Raw genomic sequence first — 25,414 nt, 5'->3', positions numbered from 1 at the left:
CTTCAATCTTCATCACTTCGAGCCCCAGGAAATCCCACAATCCTCTCTAAATGATCAGTGAATCCACCAGCCTCGGGAGTCTCAGGCTGATCTCCAACAGAGTTGCCTTATGGAGCCCTATTAATGTTTCATCACTTGATAGCTTACATTATGCAAGTCAGCCATCCTAGATTAAAAAATGGATAGAGATATAACCTTTCTATTACCTCAAAATGCATATCAAAATACACAGTTTCCTCCATTTCAGTCTCCTTCCCTGTGCCACACCTTCTCGCAAACTTTACTAAGTATCAGCTCTGCCAATGTAGGACAGCTTCCTGGTATCAAAGTCCATTAATCAAATGGGTATTGATTTTTCACTCAGCTGGAGCCAAATAAATCTAATTTAAAATTCAGATGCTGACAGAGCTGCAAACTATGTTTTGAGAGAGAGATGCAGTAAAACACCACATAGCAGCATTTCATTCTTTCCAGAATGCCTTATTGAAGGATTTTTTTTCCAGATGATAACACAATTTTCTGACTTTAAAATCACAGGAGATTTCAGATCATAGGCAATTGTACCAAGACAATTGTCCCATCCATATTTGCATTCTTATTTTCTCCAAGAAGCTCAAGATATCAGTTGTGTCCTCATTACATCCTTGTGAGTTAGATTAAGCCAAGAAGTAGTTAATCGTCCATTGCATATCATGCCTGAATGTGGATTTGAACTCAGGTATCCTAGTTATGAGCTTAGCATCCCACAGGTAAGTGGTGTCAAACTTGTGACCCTTGAGCTGTTTTGGCCCTAAGATTCCCAGAATTCCTGGCCATGGGATATGCTAGTTAGGACATCTGGAAGTTGGAGTCCCAAACAACTAGGAGGCCACTACTCGCCACAGCATAACAGCATCCTACAAATGACAATTTTACCATTTAACATTGTTGTTTTCTTTCTATCAAAACAAAAATTTCATGTAAGCCTAGCTAAATATCTAATTTTTATTTTTGCCATTCATAGCCATGCTCATAATCCCTGAGATGCTTATTTCCTGTGTCTTCACCAAACATGAATGGTAAGGTGGAGGGGCTGAAAGAAAGTCTTCATCCAGGAATCTGAAATTTCACTAAGGCTGACATGGGGAGATACAGGCTTTCAAATAACCTGAACCCCAAGGCTTTGTAGGTCATAACAAACACTCTGAATTTTGCCCCCAAATTAAATCACTTAAGTCTCTACAAGTTTGTGCTCTCTATTCCCATCCTATTGCATTTTCTTTGACATTTGTGTCAGAAAATCAATGTTTCTTTTTTTTTCTTTTTTGTATTCGTCATCACTTCCTGATCTGTTACATCTGATATTTTATAAATTGTGCTTAGTGGCACTTCTGGGTCCAGGTTGCTGTAAGTTTTTTGGGCTGTATGGCTATATTCCAAAAGTATTCTCTCCTGACTTTTTGCCCACATCTATGGCATGCATCCTCAGAGGTAGTGAGAGGTTGTCAGATGCTTGCCATGGATGTGGGCAAAATATCAGGAGAGAATGCGTCTTGAATATGGCCATACAGCCCAAAAAAACTTACAGCAACCCAATGATTAATGCCATGAAAGCCTTCAACAATACTTCTGGGTCCTGTGACATTTTCATACTAATTGTCAGAAATTCCCTCCTCCCCAATGAAAATATATCTGTTCCCTTAAAAAAAAGGTTATCAGAGTCTAAAAAAAGGACTGTTTTGGTTAGTGCACGCTATGAATTTTACACTTGGAGACCACACATGTTAAATCAAATACTTTGTCTTGTATACCTGTGGTCCATTCACACTGCAGAATTATAGTGCTACTATTCCACTTTATCTGCAATGGCAATATCTTATGGCGTCTTGGTATTTTCATTTCAGACTTAAAACACTGGGATTCGATTAGATGGAACCATAGCAGTTAAAGTGACATTTAGTATGAATTGACCCTTGGAATTAATTTAGCCTGGAATGTTCTTGGAGTTCTACTTCCTGTTGCATTCAAGGCCTTCGCTTAATACCAGCTTCCATATTATTTTATTCATCCATTGAAAAGTTAGAATTTTTGAAAAGAAGAAACAAAAGTGTGTTCAAGAGTTATTTCTCCCGTTCACCCTGGACATTCGACATATATGTAAACCTCACTTGCCTAGTTTCCAACAAACCTCACAACCTCTGAGGATCCTTGCCATTGATGTGGGTGAAATGTCAGGAGAGAATGCTTCTGGAACATGGCCATACAGTCCAGAAAACTCACAGCAACCCAGTATGTTCTACTGTTTAGAATTCTTCTGATGCATATATGACTTAATTGTAAGAATATGGATCATGAATGATGTGTGCCTGAAACAGGTGCAAACAGAATATATCTCCCATAACAACTCTATTCCTCTTTTTTTCAGTGCATTAGCTAGAGAGAAAATACAATACTATTGTCATTCAGTAGGATTATTCTATAAATACTAAAATGGGATTTCCGCATGCCTTGATGATTTGCCCAAAGGGGATTGATCTCCATTTACAAGTTGGGGAGGAGGGGGTAGAATTTGACTCAAGGTAATGCTAATGCATTATTCATGCCACCATCTTTCACACCATGCAGTTGGCATTATCATATACATAATGTATTTCCCCTATCACTGATAAGCTTATCGTTTTATTTGAATAGCCTAAAGGGTGCTACCAACAGCTGCCTAGACACCCTTTCTTGCATGACTGATTCTTATTTCTGTAAAATAAAATGGAAACTTAGATAGTAGAGGAATGAAATTGGACTGCTAATGGATGGCCTTTGAAGATTTCCATAGTGTTCATTTCCATGTAAGTGCAAGGCTAGCTTTGCCCATTAAAAGAGCAATTTAGTGAAAGTTTTCCTATCCTTCTTTGCCTAATTGTGATACCACAATGTAAGAAAAGGTTTAGTGATCCTTCCCAGAAATAGCCCTTCTACTAGAGACTGCAAGCAGATGGAGCCTTGTGCCAAAAGAACACAAAGCCCTCTTTTCCACCTGCATAGCCTATAGCAAAACTTTGTATGTCTTTCCATGCGTAGACTTGCTCAATCCCCACTCCATATGGCTGTGCTGAAAACAGTTTCATTATTGCCCTCCTGGTGATACAGATGAACTCCCAGATGCATAAATGATTCAGCATGTGCTTTGCATGTCTAATATTCCAGGTAAACTACTCGAAACTCTGGAGAACGTCTGAAAGTTAATTTTAACAGTGTTGTGTTCAATGATCCAATGATCTCAAATGGTAAAAAGTAGAGGCAGATACCCTCCAGTTGTCTCAATTTGACAATAACAGTCCTAACTAAATATCCGCCACCCCCCTTGTTTAGCTGTTTATAAAATGTCCTGGTTTTTCTCTTCTCCACTCACTTTGACCCCAGTGTACTTTGATTGCTTCAAACTGCTTTCAAAGTTATTTTTTACGTCTTGTTTTTCATCTGTGAAATGTTGGGTGGTATTATATCAGCAGATAGGAGAGATAATACCAAGAGCGATCCTTTCTGGGAGACAGAAAAGTAAATTTTTGTTTTCAGCTGAAACCCTGGTGTGAAATCTCAAGTGAACCAGAGTGAGGATAAAGGCATTCACTTCCCTTTTTGTGCATCTTCAAATGCAGGCAAACAAAAAAACATGCTTCTACATACGTAACATCATCACTACGTCACTTTAAGCATTATAGAAATATCAAATTATATCTTCTACTTGCAAGCAGTATATCTTCATGTTTTTTCTAAGGAGCAGCTTATAGCAAGTTAGGATTCAGCTTGCACAGATCCATCAGGGGCCTACTTTCGATCTGTCAGGAGGGAGAGAGAGAAACTCCTTACTTTTAGAAGTTAAGAAGGTATGGCCTGTACTAAGCTGTACCAGTCTCTGTATAGATAACATGCCCCCCTTCTCATCCCCCTTTCAACACAGATCATCAGCATTCTTTCTGGCCTGTCAGTTTGGCTTTCTAATACAGAGAGAACCTTATTTTGTCTGGGGAGGCCCTGCTCTCGATACCGCCAGCTTCACAAGCACGCCTGGCGGGGACGAGAGACAGGGCCTTCTCAGTGGTGGCCCCTCGGCTGTGGAACGCCCTTCCTGCAGATATTAGATCGACCCCCTCCTTGCTGGCATTCCGGAGGAAAATAAAGACCTGGCTGTTTGAACAGGCATTCGACTAAGCAGTGTGATTGATTGACTGACTATCGGAACACGGAATATCAGATAACGAGTTTGGATTCTGATTTCATTGATGAGACCTGATGGATTTGTTATATTGATGTAGTGATGTATTGATATTGATGTTTAATGATTTGTGATGCTATTGCTTTTAAATGCTTAATGATTTTGTATTGTGTATACCTAAATTGTTGTAAACCGCTCTGAGTCACCTAAGGGCTGAGAAGAGCGGTGTACAAATAAAGTAAATAAAGTAAATAAATATTTTCTACATTCAGTGCTTGTAATGTATATACAATATATGTATAAATATCTATATTTCCAATTTCTCCACATCAGTATGGCCTCGCAATGTTCTTATATTGTATTGAATCTACTCTCAAGTTTGCCGGTGGAAAGAGATAGTTGTCTATTGTCTTTTCTGCTTTCCATTTGTGACCCTATGGCTAAACATCATCAAACTTCTTCTGCTTGATGAACCTGGAAGAACTGCGCCGTTTTGGATTGGCACCAGAAACCTGTGAGGAGCTCCTTTTCTGTCCAGCCAGAGACTCTTCGTCTTCAGAGCGGCTTGCTGTGCCTGACACCATCAGTCTAGGATGCAACGTGTCAACAGGACCTCAGTCTTGTCAGGATTGAGCTTCAGTTTATTGGCCACATCCAGTCCATCACTGATCCCAGGCGCCAATTCAGCACTTCTCCTGCCTCACCACGACGGCGGCCTCTTTTCAGCATCCATCTCCGAAGCCCGACCGAAAGCTCCTATGGCTAAACATGTGTTCTGGGCCCATTTCAAATCCTCTGGAACTCTGGTTATGAAGAGGTTGCTTCAAGAAGAATGGTGTAAACAAAAATTACCCAGTTTATGCTATCAATGGAATTACTTGCGGGATAATAAAACCTTTTTTTTTTTAATGAAAACAAGAACCCTTGTACCCTTTCTGGGTAACAAGCTATTTCAGTGGACAGGTGGATATGTTTTGCATCACAATTTTAAGGGAGATTTACATCCTTCTCTGTGATAAATCATGTGTAAAATAAAAATGTGTATACCCTTTAACTTTCACTAGACAAAATAAACACTGTAAACTGATCTGTTTTGTATACCTTAGGAACACTATTTTAGCCATATGCATAAAGAGAAGAATGCAGGCGATATATTTATTCAGAAGCAAAATCTACTGAGTTTAGGCAGGTCAGGTCTGAGAAAGCATGATAATCACAGCTTCTAAAACTGGACAGGTTGCAAAAGCAAGAAGTAGCTTCGCAAAATAGAGAATTTGTCTCTTGTCATCTCCCATGTGGATTTTCCTCTGGGCATGTCTATGTGCCATACAATGCTGATCCAGCTTAATCTAGGCAAAGCTGCTTATCATGGCATTCCCTTGGGCAAAGCTAACTTGAGGAAAATCCCAAATCCCGAGGTAGCATTTGGGTTGTCTCCTGGGTTAGGTGGTGTTAAGATAACTAACAATCACCTAACCAGAACTATCATCAGCTGCATTAACAGTCATCCCATGCTCTCTAGACACAGCAAGTCAGGGATGTGGGAATACTGTCTTTCTCCTTGTGTCATGGTCAATGACTGAGTCATCAACAATCTGGGAGCCATCTGCCAGTCCATGGCTTCACTAGGTTTGGGACATGCCTATCTTCGTGATCGCATATTCCCATATGAACCAGTATGTACTCTAAGATCATCTGGGGAAGCTCATCTCTCGCTTCCACCACCGTCTCAAGCACAGTTGGTGGAGACAAGGTAAAGGGCCTTCTCTGGTGGCCCCTTGGCTCGAACTCTCTCACTAGGGAGATCAGAAAGGCCCACACTCTGCCTATTTTCCACAAGGAATTAAAAACTTGGTTGTTCCGTTGTGCCTTTGGTTAGGCAGTTCACTAGAGAATTTTCCTGACCTTATCTAAGCTTCCACACTTTGCTTGACCCCTTCCTTGCACCTTTGACACTTTAATGGTGCCTGAACCCAGGACTTGTTGTTCAGCCTTGATATTGTTTTTATGATGCTATTTGATTATGATGTTTTATGGATTTTTGTTGTTGATTGAATTTTATGTGTTTGTTTTTAACCTGTATTCCTTGGGCCTGTCCCATTGTAAGCCACCCCGTGTCCCTTCCGGGAGATGGAGGTGGGTATAAAAATAAAGTTATTGTTATAGTTGTTGTTGTTGTTGTTATTATTATTATTATTATTATTATTATTATTATTCTCCTTAGTAAACCAAGAGACAGATAGGTCAGGATGTCACAGGTGGTGACAGCCGTGGCATATGAGGGAGAGTGCCCCCCCCCTTTTGGGGTCCCTTCCTGCCAGCACTAAACTCTGGCATGGCCGAGCAGTGGGAATTCCCTGCTGCCTCTGGATCAACCCCACTTTGGGGATAAGTATAGAAGGTCCCCCTGCCAATACCTTAGGTGCAGCTACACTGTAAAAATAATGCAGTTTGACATTACTTTAATTACCATGACTCAATGTTTTATGGGGTCTTCCAAGGAGTGCTGGTACCTCCCCATACTACAAATCCAAGGATTCCTTAGCATCAAGTAATGGCAGCTCAAGTGCTGTTAAACTGCATTGATTCTATAGTACAAACACATGCAAAGTGTACAATGAATCAAAGGGGGTTCACTTTATTTTTATTGACAATTGTGTCTTTTAGATGAAAAAATGAAAGGTTTGCTCTTATATCCTGCCAAAATAAAATGATGGCTGAAACAATTCCTTTTGGTCTAAGCAAGGCATTTCTCAAGTTTTATCATGGCAAGTCCCTCTCGTGTGATACTAGGGAGCAATCTCCTTTCATTACTGGCACAAGTCCACCAGTGCCCAGATGGCCTTGATTAATCATCTATAAGCACAGATATGCACAAGCAAACACCATCCTCATTCTTCACATTTAACAAAGCTGAGGCTTAAAGGAGAAAAAAACCCCCAGAATGATGTAAAACAAGCAAACACCAACTCTTTCATAGCTTCCAACAATGGTTTCCCCTATATATAGAGAGAGACTACATGTCTAGTTTCAGACAATTGCTGCAGAATAATTTCACTTTTCTATTCTTTCTCTATTTTTGTTTTCTGAAGCAGAAAGCACAAAATATTTGAAAATTGGGTCCTTTCCAGAAGAATCCTTTCCAGAATCCCTTCATGAGTTTGGTATTTCTCCTTAAATAACAATAACTTGGCTTAATATTCCTCTTACGCCTAAACACCCAAAAGGCACCAAATTCCATCTGGTCTTAGAAGCTGAACAGGGTTAATCCTGGTTAGTATTTGGATGGAAAATCACTAGTAAAGGCCAGGTGATGTAGGATATATATAAGAGGGTCGGACTGGAGGAACCATCTCTGAGGGCCCTTCCACACAACCATATAGCCCAGAATATCAGGAAGATAGATCTTTTGAACTGTGGTGTTAGAGGAAAGTTCTGAGAGTGCCTTGGACTGCTAGAAGATCCAACCAATCTATACTTCAAGAAATACAGCCCGACTGCTTATTGGAGGGAAGGATATTAGAGGCGAAGATGATGTACTTTGGCCACATCATGAGAAGACAGGAAAGATTAGAGAAGACAATGATGCTGGGGAAAATGGAAGGAAAAAGGAAGAGGGGCTGACCAAGGGCAAGATGGATGGATGGCATCCTTGAAGTGACTGGCTTGACTCTGAAGGAGCTGGGGGTGGTGACGGCCGACAGGGAACTCTGGTGTGGGATGGTCCATGAGGTCACAAAGAGTCAGAAGCCACTGAATTAATAAACAACAACAAACAATGATGACCAAACAATGATGACCAAACTTGGCACAGATACTCAATACAACCAAATGTTGACATTTGGGAGTTGTAGTTGCTGGGATTTATAGTTCACTTACAATCAAAGAGCATTCTGAACCCCACCAATGATAGAATTTGAGGCCATGAAGAGTCAGAAGCGACTGAACGAATAAACAACAAAGTCAAGGCAAAGAACCCATAATATCTGCTTTGAACTGGAATATCTGAGTCCACACTGCCATACATCCCAGTTCAAAGGAAATAATGTGGGATTTTTTTCAGCTGTGTGGAAGGGGCCTGAGTTTTCTTTGCCTAAGAAAACCCTATAAAAGTAATGGTCTACAGGTGACTTGAAGACACATATACACAGTATTTTATTGAATAGTATATTTAGGGCCCCAGGAGTGCTTGGCATTATAATATGTTTTGATGTTAACTGATTTTTTTAAAATCCAGAATTCAAAAGTATAGAGTCTGATAAAATTTGATTCTATTATATGACTCATCTTAATTTCTGCACATTGCTACTGATGATATTCACATATCCTTATTATTTCCACCCCCTTTTTGAAAGGCTTAATTAGAGTTCCATGTTAATCTTCTGCAGGGTTTTCATCCCACTAGCAGACATGTTGCTTTGTCAATGTTAGGAGAAGCCAATTTCTTTACTGGAAAATCTCATTATACCGTTAACATGGTCCTAAGCTCAGTAATGCCCTCTTAACTGCGCATTCCTTGTCAATGTAATTGTGTCTGCTAGTATGAACCAGCAGAAAGTGAAATATGCGTTCTCACTTCCTTTGATGGAAAATAATTTGCTCAAATTTCCACTTGCTTATTGTCCATACTAGAAAATCTCAAGTATAGTGAAGATTTCCAGATGCTGCCTTGTGTTTTTTATTCACTTACCTTCTTAAAATTCAGTAAGGTTCTGTCATTGAATTCCAGTCTTGCATTCCCAATGCTGTTGGAAGTAACCATTTAGTTATACTGGCATGAGCTTCCTGAAGCTGAACCCAAAATAACATCTAGCCATTTAAGTTTTATAATCCCTGATCTAAATGGTACTCATATTATCATGTAGTGTGTTAGTTATTTCCTCCAAACACTGGCTAAACCATGGTATAAATTGAACTTACAAGCCAATATTTTTTCTGATGTTGTGTGATTTTAAATTATTGTATTGAATGTTTGTCATTTTATATGTATGTAAACCATCCTGAGTCCCCTTTGGGGAGAGAGGACAGTCTAGAAATAAATTATTATCATTATTTGAAACACAACAAGATTAGTACACAGCAAACAAGATCACTATGCTGGCTGTTGTATTGGATCACACGTCAGACACTTCCCAAGTGTATAGTATGTATCGGTGAATAATGTGTGCAGATCTGAGTAGGGTGATCTTTTGCAGCTGACAGATGGTAATTTTGTCAGTGTTGATTGTGTTTAAGTGCAGGTCAAGGTCTTTAGGCACTGCACCCAGTGTGCTGATCACCACTGGGACCACCTTGTGCCAGAGTTTTTGCAGTTTGATCTTTACATCCTCATATCGTGACAGCTTTTCCAGTTGTTTCTCTTCAATTGTGCTGTCGCTTGGGATTGCAACATTGCAACATTGACGATCCATACTTTGTTTTTTAACATGATTGTGAGGTCAGGAGTATTGTTCTCCAAAACTCTGTCAGTCTGAATTCAGAAGTCCCAGATCATGTGTTCATTTTCTATTATTATTATTATTATTATTATTATTATTATTATTATTATTTTAACATACCCCGAATTACTCACAGGATAATCCATTCATATCAAATTTACACTAGATTGCAAAGATAAAGGAGATCCTAGAAATAATGATCCTAGAAAAAAGTAGAAGAGCCAGAACATTAACTACACATCAGTTAAGTTTTGAAATACTCTAACCTAGTGGTTCTCAACCTGTGGACTCCCAGGTGTTTTGGCCTACAACTTCCAGAAATCCCAGAAAGTTTAGGATTTCCAGGAGTTGAAAGCCAAAACATCTGGGGACCCACAGGTTGAGAACCACTGCTCTAACCTCTGTTAGGCCAATCAAATGGGGCAAAATGTTTGCAAACTTTGGGATCATTAGATCCTTTTCAGTAGGCAAGAAGTTTCAAAAGGCAGGGAGCAATAAAGACTAACCTGATGTTGAACACATGGTATCTTCATTGTACTCTGATATGAAATCAGTAGGAAAAGGGTTTGATCTTGTATGAGAATCTCTTGCCTCTTCTTACTGCCCCATATCCTAGGATCTAATATCAGATTATCTGCTTTAAACTGGATTATATGAGGGCCCGTCCAGACATTACCTTTATCCCAGGAGCTCCCGCAGCAAACAGGAGGGTGGCCAAACACTATTTCCTGTAAATGCAGAAGCAATTGCTACAAATGCAAAAAAAAAAAAAACCCACAAAATTTTCAGGTACAGGAATAGCCTGAATCTGAGCCGAAAATCCACATCTTCAAATGTCTCTATGTTCCTGCACTTGGAAATCATGGGATTTCTTAAAATCTGGGTTTGTTCCCAGCTTTTAGATGTTTGTTCCTGATTGTTCGGTTCCTCAAAAGAAAGGGACAGTTGAGCAGAACACAAAAACTTTGTTCGTGCACCAGAAACTTCATGAAACATGTAGAGGGCACGTTTTCTCTGGCCAAGACAAAGTAGTGCCCCCTAGTCAACACTGTACATTTTTTTTCATGATAAAAGCAATCAGGAACAGACATGTATAAAAAACGCTGAAATTTCCAGTTGAAGTCTCGTGACAGCCATCTTGTGGGCTGCAAAATCCCACGACAAAGCAGCAGGTGTGGATGACAAAGGTAGAAATCCCGGAACCAATAGATCTCTCAGGTCCCAGGTTTTTTGCCCCTGAATAAAGTGCATGATTTAGTGCTGTCTATAACCAACCTGAGTCTCTCCTGCCAGATAATCTGGGATAACCAGATAAATCTGGGAAGCCCCAGGTGGTGCAGTGGGTTAAACCCCTGTGCCAGCAGGACTGAAGACCGATAGGTCGCAGGTTCAAATCCGGGGAGAGGCGGCTGAGCTCCCTCTACCAGCTCCAGCTCCTCATGCGGGGACATGAGAGAAACCTCCCACAAGGATGATAAAAACATCAAAATCATCCGGGCGTCCCCTGGGCAATGTCCTTGCAGACGGCCAATTTTCTCACACCAGGTCGCTCCTGACACGACAAAAAAAAAAAAAATCTGGGATAACAAGATAATCTGGGATCAGATCCTGAGATATTGGGGCAGTGTGGAAGGAGCCTCAAACTCCAAAATATCCCCTGAATTATGAAGCTCACTATATGACATTATCTAAAGCACTCTTTTCACATAACCCCACAGTGTTGCTGCAAGGATAATTTTATGTTCAAGAGAAGGGTATAAGACAAAGTGAGCAGTAATCAAAGGTTTTCAGTAGCAGGTCTACTGGGAGGCACCATGTTTTCCCTATCCTCTTCCCTTTTATTATGTTTGTTAGATGATAAGCCCCTGAGCTGTATTTGTTATTGATCATATGTTAACTGCTTTGGGTGATTTTTTCAGTCAAAGGACAGAATGAGGCGCTTGGTAACAAAGCAAAAAACAATAAATATTACAGTAACTAAATATTATTTTACCTTGTTCTGGCATCCTAGCTTTATTGATCCATGGCAGTGCAACATAAGGCCCATAGAAATGTATGCAAGGAGGCTGGTATGAGTTCGGTTTATACTATATACAGATGCCTTTTACCTTCCAGTCTGTTATTTACTTAACGGACTGGAAGCCCCCGGTGATGCAATGGATTAAACCCTTGTGCCGGCAGGACTGCTGATCAAATGGTCAGCAGTTTGAATTTGGAGCAAGGTGAGCTCCCCTCTGTCAGCTCCAGCTTCTCATGTGGGAACATGAGAGAAGCCTCCAACAGGATGATAAAACATCCAGTCTTCCCCTGGGCAAGGTCTTTGCAGACAGCCAATTCTCTCACAGCAGAAGTGACTTGCTATCTATTCAGTGGACAATCCAAAGGGAAATGTAAACATGATCAGCTGAATGAGCATGAGTTATTCTACACAGTAATTCTGAATTTTTAAGGGTCTCCAATGATATGGTGCAGCACTATGCAAGTGCAGCTTGAACACGGACAAATTCCCCTGTCATCTATCTGCTCAGAATGGTATGATGTTGGAAAAGAGAATTTAATGAAGAGATTAGAATTGTGGCTTCACTTCATTCTTGTATTTAGAAATAAACCACCACATGTTGCAGAAACAAACACTGTAAGGAGAGAAATAAACCCTAATCTCATCCTTACCCCTTTATTCAGATTTATCTTACTGTAGTCTATCTTTTAAGTCACTAATCTATTCAAGAGCAGATATACAACAGAAATATCTCACGACTATGCTTTCTCTGTCTTGTATGTTGGGCAAACTGCTCCTGACTAGTGAACGAATCATGCAGATTAGATTAGTCAAATTATGCAGTGCTGATAATGGGAACCTACATTCAAAAATTGTTCTGTAGGAATGCCTTTGAATTAAAAATGTAATTTTTTTGAAATGTCAGTAAAAGGAAACATACTGCTTAAATTCTATTTTACACTGTAGTATAAAAGACTGGTGTGGCATCTGTGATATACAGTCATCCCTTTAGACTTATGGATTTAACTTTTGTGGATTTGATTATTCATGGATTTAATTAAAATGTTCTCTGTAGGAATCTCAAGGTCCTCCAGTGTGATTCAGTACTCAGCTTCCAGCTGAAGTTGACCACTGAATCACACTGAAGGACCTAGAAATTCCTAGGGAAGTATTCTCTCTGATAAAAATATATATTTAAAATTGTTTATTTACTCATTCTTGTATAATATCAATAGGAAAGAAGCACGCTATATATATATTCACATTTGCCCCTAAACCCAGCAAAGGTGGAGGGCTCACTATAATATAACATTCCAGGTCAGACCACATCTGGAATTCTGTGTTCAATTCTGGGCACTACAAGCTGGAATATGTCCAGAGGAGGGTGACTAAAATGATCAAGGGCTGGAGAACTAGCCCTATGAGGAGTGGCTTAAAGAGCTGGGCATGTTCAGTCTGCAGAAGAGAAGGCTGAGAGGACACATGATGGCCATGTATAAATATATGAAGGGAAGTCATAGGGAGGAGGGAGCAAGCTTGTTTTTTGCTGCCCTGGAGACTAGAACGTGGAACAATGGCTTCAAACTACAAGAAAGGAGATTCCATCTGAACATGAGGAAGAACTTCCTGACTGTGAGAGTTGTTCAGCAGTGGAACTCTCTGTCCCAGACTGTGGTGGAGGCTCCTTCTTTGGAGGCTTTTAAACAGAGGCTGGATGGCCATCTGTTGGGGGTGCTTTGAATGTAATTTTCCTGCTTCATGGCAGGGGGTTGGACTGGATGGCACATGAGGTCTCTTCCAATTCTGTGATTCTATGAAAATCAGTCTGTATGTTTGTACAGTGTGTTGATATTAAGTAGTTCCAGATATGTGTTTTATGCTTGATATGGAATGATCAATAGATAAATATTTATTTCCAATATGGTTGGGGAACAATTGATAAGTATCCGTCTACAACATAGGTAGGAATTGCTGGGTGAATGCAAGGCAGATGTTCTCTGCATAAAAACTTACATTTTGCAAAGAAAATTATATTTATGGAGAAAAATATTTATATTGCATAATAAGTGTTTATTTCTCTTTGTCCTAAAAATATGTATAAATTGTATTTATTTCCTCTGCAGACTTATTCTATACAAATTTCGCACATGGTTTGTTTGTAAAGAAAACAGCATTTGATATGCAGAAATGCTATTCTCTATGTATTAAGTACTATTTTCTGTGCAGAAAAATTACACAAAATAAATCCTTAAGTGTGAATAGTCTGGAAAGCCACACAATTCTCAAAAACTTTTTTGCAATGAGTAGAAAGATGCTGAAGTTATTTATTGCTTCCTTCAAGAAGAAAACAAGAGATATTCATATCAGAGATACAAATATATAAGAACTGGAGACTGTAAAATATTAAAATGTCCTTTGTTCCCTTTGATAAACCATGCCTATTGTTTTTGCTACAATTACAAGCACTATATGGGCAGAGTCTAATTGTTGAAAGCACTGCAACATTAGGTGTCATTAGCTATGTTACAGGAACAGGCAGTTACAGGAATAGAGATAGGCATTAAGAGAGGGGTAATTTAGTCTCCTTAGTTGCCCTTGGAATGCGTTTTGCAATATATAGGCTAGATACATCATCCAAAAGCTGCCTTCAGCTGCATATTCAGGATATGAGAAGAGCCCTGCTTGATCAATCTGAGAGTGCATGTATACCAGAGAATTAATGCAGTTTGACACCACTTTAACGGTTGTGGCTCATGCTATGGAATCATGGGAGTTGTCATTTTTCAAGATCTTTTAGCCTTTTGTGCCAAAGTATGCTAGTGCCTCAGCAAACTACAAGTCTCATGATTCCATAGCATTGAATCATGGAAGTTGAGGCTGTGTCGAGCTGCATTTATTCTATAGTGTAGATGCACCATGAGACCCATATCATGTTTCCTATAGAGTGGTCAGTCAGCTAGACATCCCCCAAAGGTCCATAAGAAAGATGCAAACACTAATTGGGGAAGGAGGAATATGATGAAATGCTACACTGTGCGTTTATACTATTTCCTAAGCTATTTTACTGTTTACACATGCTTGGTAGGACTGAATCTACATTGCCATATAATGCAGTTTGAAATTGTATTATATGGTCTGTGTAGACCCATATAATGCAACTGAACCACATTGAACTGCATTATATAGGACTTTTTACGTACTATGGTTACATCTTTGTATGATATGTGATGTTATTTTATGTGCTGTGTTCAATAATGTTTAATGTTTATTTATTTTATTTATTTAATTACGGTATTTATATTCTGTCCTTCTCACCCCGTAGGGAACTCGGGGTAGATTACAATGCACATATACATGGCAAACATTCAATGCCATAGACACACAATATATATAGACAAACACAGAGGCAATTTAATATTTCAGCTTCATGAGGGTATGTTTGAATTCTGGCCACCGGGGGAGCTGTCGCTTCACTGTCCACTTGTGACACCGAGACCTTGATGGAGTACTTCCTCATTCTTTCGCCCGCTGCTGGAGATTTTTTGGCATCATAAATTAGGTAAATTAGCTTCCCCGTATAAGCGGTACCTAAATTTCCTACTTGACAGATGCAAATGTCTTTTGGGCTGCAAAGGTCAACAGCAAGCTAGACAAATGGTCGGGAGCTTACTCCAACCAGGGCTGGCTTTGAACTCATTACCTTTCAGTCAGTGATTATTTAATGCAGCTGACTCCTAAGCTGCACCACAGCCTGTGTTTTATTAGGGGAGGGTCAATTTTGATGTTTTATACTTTTTTATCAATGGCATTAAGTTGTTACCAACACTGTGAACCGCCCTGAGTCCCCTTTGGGTTGAGAAGGGCAGTGTACAAATACTGCAAATAAATAAATAAACAAACAAATATAGGTTTACACTGACCATGTAATACAGTCTCAAGCTGCATTATATGGCAGTGCAGATGCAGCCAAAGGTATTTCAGAGACAGCTGCCATTTAGCTTACCTGTTGTAGGCAGGCACACATGTCTACAGTTGGATTAGCTAGCATAGAATTCATTTTTCCCAGCTCAAGCTTTATTTAATGCATTATTTATGCTGCTGCAGCCAAACACTAGCTGTCTGTGTTTCTCCAGCCCTTCTTCATCCTCCTCCAATAACAATGCTGTCAAAAATCTTTCTAGCTAGACAGAGGACATGAGGGAATAAGGGAAGAAGCTGGGTGAATATAAAAGCCTTTGTAAAAAGGAGATTTACTGTCACAGGCTTTATTGACTGAGGTATGCTGTATATACAGTATAAGGAAGTCAACAGACTCATATTTTGCTCTGTGCTGTGGATTTTAACTTAGGTTTTCTTTTGTATTTGTTTGCTTGCTTGGGAGGAGGAAGATGAGAGCTTTAAGCTGGGGCATGCAATTAAATGGCACAGATGCAAGCTACATTTTTGACCTATTAATGGAATGTGACTGTACATAATCAGACAATCTGAGCAGCCTTTCCTGGCATCCTTATGTTGTCATGAATTGAAGGGCAGTCAGCCTATTGAAAGCTGGACTGTAATTAGTGATCATGAGAAATAAATCAGGTCACATACTGGTGCTTTCATGTAGCATCTACAGCAAGGGGATTTTGTTCTCAGCAAAAGGCAAGGCAAATAGTAACTTGCTTTGAAAGAAGAAAACCTTTTGATATAGTAGCTTCTGTGTAATTGCAGCAAGTAACTAGGACTTTGTCTTTTTATTTTAAAATATTTGTTTATTTTAAAAATCTGTTTCTCCAGTTTGTTCATACTTATCCAACCCAAAATACTTCTAAATTCAGGTTTTAACCTCCCTGGGACATGTAGATGGAAAAGAAAAATAGAATTCACTGTCATCTCTATACCAAAATTATTAAAGGTGATTAATAAAGGTAAAGGTTTCTCCTGACATTAAGTCTAGTCGTGTCCGACTCGGGGGGGGGGGGGGGGAGGAGCGGTGCTCCATCTCTAAACTGAAGAGCTGGCATTGTCCATAGAAACCTCCAAGGTCATATGGCTGGCATGACTGCATGGAGCGCCATTACCTTCCCACAGAAGCGGTACCCATTGATCTACTCACACTTGCATATTTTCAAACTGCTCGGAAACTCCAAATAGTCCAATGGGCAGAAGCTAGACTACTCACAGGAGCATCATACAGGGAGCATACCAAACCTCTGTTATGTCAGCTCCACTGGCTGCCGGTCCAGCTCCGAGCACAATTCAAAGTGCTGGTCTTGACCTATAAAGCCTATAAAAGAATATACGAGGGAATTACAGGTGATGAGAGAGAACGGTGTGTGTGCAATGGTAGGTTTGCTGCCACCACCTCAAATTACTGTTTGAGGAATTGACTTCTTGTATCTGAGGTAAAATGTCCCTATACACCGGTTCTTCCTTTTTGGCTCCCTTTCTTGTGACTGAACGGAAGAGATATTGAGGCTTATTGGGTCCAAACTTATATGACAAAACAAGGCTGAGGCAGATTAACCGTAAACTAGAGAACAGGTTTATTGAAATATTTTAAACAGACAACTCATTACTGAGAGGTACATATGTGTACTTTGTTACTGAGGCACAGACTTATAAAGCAAAAGGTTTCTTTAGAAGGAGTAACTTTTCCTTAATGTGAGCTACTTTCCTCACACTATCCAGTAACATGTAACAGTGCTTTTCTTAGATCAGCCGCCCTGGCTGCCCTTCAGAGTATCTAGGTTTCCTTCAGACTACTCTGAACTGTAGGGAAACCCACTTGTATTCTATCCTAATACAAGTTAACAAGTCTTCACTTTGACTGCCCTGGTCAAACTATACAGAAGCACTCGCTCTTTAATTATTCCCTAACAGTCTAATTCCTAGCTCACTAAGAAACTCTCTTCTCCCTGTCTGAAATCCTAATCCTTTCTCTGCTAGATCAAATTCTTCTCTCTCTTAGATCAAATCATTCTTCTCTCCTCCTGTCAGAAACGACAGCCTTTTACACTCTCCTTCAACTCCTCCCCTTGAGTCTCAACCAATCAGGAGTTGGCTGACTCCTCCCCTTGCCTCTCTGCCTATACCATCATGTCTGCCATCCTGAGCTACCTTCCCAACATGGAGGCCGACTCACTGACTCCCAGGCTGCGGCCTAGCAAGCAAAGGTATGGATTCATTACAAACCCCTATACGGTTCTGGCCCAGCTTAACTGTCCGAACTTATCTCCCACTTCGTTGGAGCTTTGGCATTATAAAGGTGTTCTTCCGACACACACCAATCTGTTTTTATTATCAGAATATCCAGTTAATATACACACAGATCCACAAAGTCTGTGCTTTGGAAAGGGGATGGAAAGTAGTGGTTTGAATTATTCTTTCTTGTTTATTTAAACAGTGTAAATCAGTGGCATATGCTGCCATGATTTCAGTCCATCTAACTTATAATCAAATGGTGAGATATCAAGCATGTGAATGTAGACGAGCATACATTCAATTCAGCTACTAGTGTAGCATAAGATCACACAATTTGATAGTGCATCGATGCTAGCATAATAATTTTTAACTACATGCCCAAGTGATTAGATTTTTTGTGCTACTCCAGAGGGTATAAACAAATAGCCAGTGGTGGAAGAAAACATCTGGCTGTATGCATTGGGGAAACAGTAATTTGAGTTAACCTGAAATATTTACACAGCTACGTGACTGGATGCCCCAACTCATTCCCCATTTGGTCAGTCTACTTTTTATGCCCACCAGGGAATGGAGAATGGTGAATTTGCAACCAAGAGTGAATTGGTAAGACCTTGACGCAACATCATCACACCATCAAATCTCAAGAAATGTCTACTGTTAAACCTTAGGAAATAGGAATTTTAAAAACTGAACATGCCAAGTGGAAATATTATTTATGGATTGTAACAGAAACGTGCAGAATACCTGATAGAATAGCCTCAATACATGTTGCCATGTGATATTGCAATGTCTGGATTTATTGCTATAGGTTGGGTGGAATGATGATTTTTGTATTTTTGTATTATGTAGTTGTCTTTTTTGTTAGCCACTTTGAGTACCATTTGTGGGGGGAAAGTGGGATAAAAGTAAATAAATAATAATAAATAATAATAATTGGTAATGACAGTGTATTTTGATTATGAGTCAAGAGGTTCAATCACAAACACTGAAGACCTTACTGGCCTCATGAAAAGATGTAGAATATTTTCTGAGTGAAATTCTCTGGACTGCATTGAATATCTTGCTCTGGTTCACATGATCTCTGAACCAGAAATATGTTTTTAAATGATGAACAAGACCTCGTATATGTTTTCTAATAAGGAGTATTTCTGATTCAAGGGGGCATTTTATACCATTGCATCTGAATGCATATTTTCTTTCCTATTTATTTACAACAATATTCTGCAATATAATTAAAAGGAAATTTTAAGCTCTTTAAAGTAGGAGGGATAAGACCTTGAAGCTAATACAGCACTTAATCTCTAGTCATTTCCTAGACTGTTAAAGAATAGGCAATGTTTTCAAATACAAAGGGAATCTAGGGCATCTTGAACTGACATACATACAAGCTGACTTGTATTTGCTATTCATCTAAATGTACAAAAGTACAGAGACTACCAAGGGCCTTCTTGCTGTATCAGACTGGGAAATACGATATTCTTTCTTATGAATTGATTGGTTTTATATCTCACATTTGTCCTGAACTCAGCCCAAGATACCTCACAACATGAACTGAAACAAGATATGTGAATGAAAGTATAATAATAAAATAGTAATATTTAACAACAATAATTTAAAATTATATAATATCATTTAAAAAACATGACAAGATCAAATGCAAATGTAGCATGCACACCACATTAAATACCTTTCTCTGTAGCTATCTAGTTAGCAAATGCTTGTCCAAATTAAAAGTTATTTATCTGTTCAAAGAAGGTAAGCAAGTTCAGGTCAAGGTACATCTCCTATGCAAAAAAATTCACAGTTGAGAGCAGCCACCAAGAAGTCTTTGTCCAATGTCATCACTAAATGTGCCTGTAAAGGTGGTATAGGATTAAGGGCCTCTTCACAAAGGCAGGTGAAGCACCCCACTTGCCTGGCTTCAGAGAGAAAAAAGGGGGGCGGTGGAGCGAAGCTGTCACCCCATACACAGCTCTCTCTTGGCGCCACGACCCACATCACACATGGGAAGCATCCCCCCCATGTTGTGAGGGATGTGTCCAACAATGCTTCCACCCCTCTTGAGGTTGGGGCCTACGCTGGAAGTCACACAACGTTGTGTGATGGCTGGCATGGGGCTCCATCCAGAAGAATGGGTGGAAGTGTCCTAGGATGCTGATTTAGGTAAGTGTGATTAGAGAAAGCCTTCCCCCAAGGATCTTAAAATGTGGAAGACTCATATAAAGAATACAGTCTTCCAGATAGTCTGGTCCTAGGCCACAACTGTTTAGAATCTCTTCCAATTAAAGTGTACCATTTAATGTTTCTCCCTATACACAGTTCAATTGTAGCTTGGGTCAGTGGTGACATCAAGTGTGCATATTAGAAACAAATAAATGGTCCCTTCTTCCAAGGACCTTAATGTGGTTGTGGAGAGGACATTGTAATCTTTTTATTCATTTGTTTTGTTTGTATCTTACTTTCTCCCAAGGTAGAATCCATCAAAAGTTCAAATAATAATTAATTAACCATAGTTCCTCAATATGTCCCAGATCTAAATTATAGTTTATCTTAATTTTTATTTCTCAAAATGAGTCAATGTTTTTGAAGTTGAGTTGTTTCAACCAGCCATAGTTAAAATTAACCACAACTTGGAACTGTAAGGTAATCTAAAATGGAAACAAAGATTTCTGAACACTTCCTTGGAGCAATAGAATCATAGAATCATAGAGTTGGAAGAGACCTCACGGGCTTTCCAGTCCAACCCCCTGCCAAGAAGCAGGAAAATTACATTCAAAGCACCCCCAGCAGATGGCCATCCAGCCTCTGTTTAAAAGCCTCCAAAGAAGGAACCTCCGCCACACTTCGGGGCAGAGAGTTCCATGCTTAACAGCTCTCACAGTCAGAAAGTTCTTCCTAATGTTCAGATGGAATCTCCTTTCTTGTAGTTTGAAGCCATTGTTCCGTGTCCTAGTCTCAAGGGCAGCAGAAAACAAGCTTGCTCTCTCCTTCCTATGACTTCCTCTCACATACTTATACATGGCTAGCATGTCTCCCGTCAGCCTTCTCTTCTTCAGGCTAAACATGCCCAGCTCTTTAAGCTGCTCCTCATAGGGCTTGTTTTCCAGACACTTGATCATTTTAGTTGCCCTCCTCTGGACACATTCCAGCTTGTCAATATCTCCCTTCAACTGTGGTGCCCAGAATTGGACACAGTATTCCACATGTGGCCTAACCAAGGCAGAATAGAGGGGTAGCATGACTTCCCTGGATCTAGACACTAGACTCCTATTGATGCAGGCCAAAATCCCATTGGCTTTTTTTGCCGCCGCATCACATTGTTGGCTCATGTTTAACTTGTTGTCCATGAGGACTCCAGTTTTTCTATGCATACTGCTCTCAAGCCATATGTCTCTCATTCTATATCTTTGCATACAGAGGAACAGACATGTAAATCTTACCACTTCATCACACTTTCCTGCCAGTCCAACGATGGATGGGTATGCTGCCCATCACATGACATTGCTGGACATCCAACGGAAATTTAATCCACAACCAAAGCATCCTAGGAAGCTTTCCTCCAAACACAGGAGTCTGCTCATGTTGTGCTGGCTCCATTGGAGCCAGCACAGATCCGCACCTCTTCGGCAATGCTTCTGTGTAATGGGAAATGTTGCAGGGACACAGTAGTGTGCAGGGCAACAGAGTCACCCCTCATCCCTGCTGTTTCACCACAGAGGCTGGTGAAACAGAACGGGGATGGGGATCCCCCATGTGATGAAGTCCTAAGGCTCACATTGATTTAGAGTTATTTATAGCCACAGATATCCAATCCACTAGAAAATTTTAGCTTCTAATTGGAATCGTAGGAACAATTACTATTTTCACATTTCAACAACAACAAAGTTTATTTATTAGTCCACTGACCATATCAACAGTAAAGACAAAATAAAAAAGTATACAAATAGACTGTGCTGTCACACGCTGGGCCTATAGCAATTGGTTTTTGAACAGGACGTGCTCTTTGTGCCCAGTGGGAAGCTGGGGTGCCTCGAGTGAGAGGCCTAAGGATTTTCCTATACAGAGCCTTTAAAAGCTTGAAAAGTTTAACAAAGTCCTTTATTATTGCTTAGGTCTTCAACAAAACAATCAAATTCTTCAAGGCTTTGAATCAACTGGTGGCTTTCTTAATCTTGTCCACAAGAGACAGGCAACTGGCATCGTGAACTGTTTCTTTTTTTAAAGAGGAAAACCCTTTTTAACCCTCCTTGGGCAATCTACTTTGTAAACTTTGCTGGTGTGGGCTCTACTCCCGGCTCCAAACTGCTTCTTGGGTCCCGAGTAGACCTACCAGTCAAGGCTTTGCAGAATCTCCAGCTGGAGTCCTTTGGAACTTTTTTCTCCCGGAATTTCGTAAGAAACGAAGCTTCTCTATAGGTGGAGCTGATTCACGTCCTGTAGCTAAGCTTTCAACTGTAAGACAGAGCTAAAATGGCTCCCTTTCCTTCCTGAACCCTGGGGAAAGGGGCGGAACTAAAAAAAACCCAACCATAATAGGCAGGTGGCTGCAAACCAAGGGAAGCCACCTTATTGCAAAATGCATGGAACTTTGGAATGCATGCAAATACTCAAAGAAAGAAAAGGAAGTTGGAGCTCCTGGTACAGCTGTACCAGCATATAGACACTAATCAATATCCTAAGACTCCTGTAATAGTGAACTAACACACATTAGAACCTGATTAAGTTAAAAGTTAAAAGTAATTAAAAATATCATCATTTTCACATTCCACTATCTCCTCTCCCGCACCCCCATGCATAAAATTAAAGCATGTATAAACTACTTTACCTATAATTCTGTGCATTGGAAGAGAGACAGATAAGCTAATAGGCTGAGAGATCGATCAGCGTGCACACATCTTCATTCTCTTGCTCTCTCTTTCACATACACATAAAGGAGTATTACTGGAATATTACTAGGAATTTAAATCCTAATTGTGATTTTGGGGGAGGAATGGCCCTCCATTTCTTTTTGTAGCACTATTATACCTTATGCATATATCAAGTTGTGAGGAGCCCAATCTCACCAATAGGGTGAGATGAAACCTCACCTTAATTGGGGGAAATTTTGTATATTATATAGATTCTGACAATAATTATTTACAATCGGAAGGAGCTGATTGGTGCTAGTTTATGCAAACTTTTGTCCCAACAATATTCCCCCCCCCCCAAAAAAAAAAAAACCAAATCTTGCAAATATTATGCATCCCCAAAAATTTATCCTTTCAGAATTGCAAAGGTACTTCCATAGAAGACTTGGTATTTTAAATCCTGCTGATCCTACTAGGTTTGGTTGCATTGATCCATCAGAAAACAAAGGTATCGCAGCCTCAGACTACTAAGCAAGTAAACTCATGATGCATTCACCCTTGAAGTGCAATAGAAGTCACCATACTGCTTATTTCTCTTTATGCAGGAAAGTGAGAAAATGTCGTGGAAGAGAACCAAGGAATAGACGAGAACGCAAGGTTCTCTCTGCTTGGGATTTTACCCCTCTCGTCACGTCGTCTCACAATGTCAAAGAAGGGTGCCAGCTTTCGAGCTAAAGGAGAAAGACCGGATGCCTTAGCTGCATTGCAAGCTGCTAATGAAGACCTCAGGGCAAAACTCACAGACATTCAGATAGAGCTCCAGCAAGAAAAGAGTAAGGTGTGCATCTTTCCCCATTATTATTCAATAGGAGTTTCTCTCATTGCTAGTTGTTTTCAAAATATGCCCATTGCCAAGGGGTGGATGAGCTGGAATGGGCTAATAACGTATTTCATTGCTCTCTTTCCAGGCTGAAAGCAAATAACCCTATGGTTTGAGATATTTCATTACAATATAATCTATGCATTTTATTAAATAGACCCACTTTTGCAAGATGCAAAGTGCGTACAGCTAACCCTATACTATATATCTATATATTAGATTCTCTTTTGTAATAGGCCATCAAAATATGGTTTATGCATTTTATTGAATAGTTGGAATTTTGAAAGACACAAGGTGTATCCCTCTAATATACAGATTGAGTATTCCTTGTCTGAAATGTTTGGGACTTGAAGTGTTTGGGATTCTTTTTGCTGCTGGATTTTGGAGTACATATTTGCATATATTGCATAATGAGTTATCTTACGGAGGAAACCCAAGTGTAAACACAAAATTGATTTATGTTTCATATCCACTTCATATACATAGCCTGAAGCTATTTTTATAAAATATTTTAAATAATTTTTGTGCAAATAAAACTAAGTTTGTGTACATTGAACTAGTAGAAATCAAATGTGTTGCTATCTCAGCCATCCATGTTGATAATTTGGGATTTTGGAGTATTTCAGATTTCAAAATTCCAGATAAGGGATGCTCAACCTGTATCAATATATTGCCTTTTGCAACAGGATGTGTAAGATGAGGTTCTGATCAGAAAAAAAGATGGAATAAACATTACATATCTCCCTTTTGCTATGACTTTTGAGGAATACAGCCTGAAGGTTGCATTAGATCCATTTCTTTCTTCAAATGTGAGTTTTGATGAATAATTTAGAGGCTGCTCTAATTGGTCCCCTATGGAGGCCAAAGCAGCTGTATTGTCAGCACGTACCATACACTGAGAAGCAAAACTGCCAAGATTCAGGGACAGTGGGATAAATCCATTTATGGTAAACATTAAAGTGCCTGACTTGGCAAATTTATATGGAAAATAGTCCAGTTTTTAATTCTAAAGTTAAATTATCTGTAGTTACTGAGTGGGCGACAGCCTGAAGCATGTATTTGCTTTGTAACATAATTTATCAAACCTGAAGACAAATTGTATTTTGTCAACACTTTGCTTTGTGTGAAGACTAATGACATGCAGAACTGATGACTAGGAAAGTATAGCTGCCTCATCAGAACAGAAGAAAATCTCACCAGTTGTATTTGGCTGTTTAGCCTACTTTAACGTATGGTGACTCTATAAATGAAAAATGTCCAAAAGCCAGGTCATCAACTGTCATGCTCAGAGTTTGCAAACTCAGGGCCATGGATTCTTTGATTGAATCAATCCACTTGTAATATTATTTATTTATTTATTTATTTATATCCCACTTTTCTCCCGTGGGTGAGATTCAAAATGGTGAACAATGGTTAAAACAACAGAAATTACATGAACACAGCACATTGCATAAACAATATGCAACAAGTTTAATATGCAACAAACTTAATAAATATGACATATCCCACTAAAATTCCCTGGGCTTCGGGCCACTGAGGTTATCATAAAAACATTATACTAAAGATCCTAGAAGCTCCACTTCTTTAGGCCATGTAACATTGCCAAGTCTAAGATGGCCTTCAATGATGTATCTTGCCAATAGCTGCCTGGTCATGGGTTATTGGGAAAGGGCTGATTCCACAGGAAGGTTTTAACTTGTGTGCAAAAGCTCAGTAAAGAGGGGGCAATTGCACTTCTTTGGAAAGGGAGTTCCAGAGCCACGGGGCTACCATCAAGTAGGCTGGGTCCAAACCATTTAGGGTTTTGTGGGATTAAGTTAGCTCCCTGAATTACACCCGGAAACAAACTGGGAGCCAATATAGCTGTTTCAGGAG

General features: G+C 39.7%; 1 protein-coding gene across 24 annotated transcripts in view; it reads left to right on the top strand.

The window, feature by feature from the left end:
• The window catches only part of JAKMIP3 (Janus kinase and microtubule interacting protein 3), a 138,641-nt gene that overhangs the window by 51,024 nt on the left and 62,203 nt on the right, over positions 1–25,414 (top strand). For all 24 annotated transcript variants that reach the window (XM_067465766.1, XM_067465764.1, XM_067465765.1 and 21 more), the window contains exon 2: positions 23,265–23,497. In XM_067465766.1, coding sequence (XP_067321867.1) covers positions 23,363–23,497 — 135 coding nt within the window. In that variant the 5' untranslated portion in view covers positions 23,265–23,362. The remainder of the gene's footprint in view (positions 1–23,264; positions 23,498–25,414) is intronic.

The sequence above is a fragment of the Anolis sagrei genome, chromosome 3 (assembly GCF_037176765.1).
Source record: "Anolis sagrei isolate rAnoSag1 chromosome 3, rAnoSag1.mat, whole genome shotgun sequence".
Lineage (NCBI taxonomy): Eukaryota > Metazoa > Chordata > Lepidosauria > Squamata > Dactyloidae > Anolis > Anolis sagrei.
The sequence above is the reverse complement of the archived record's forward strand: the minus strand, read 5'-3'. Positions and strand labels throughout refer to the sequence as shown.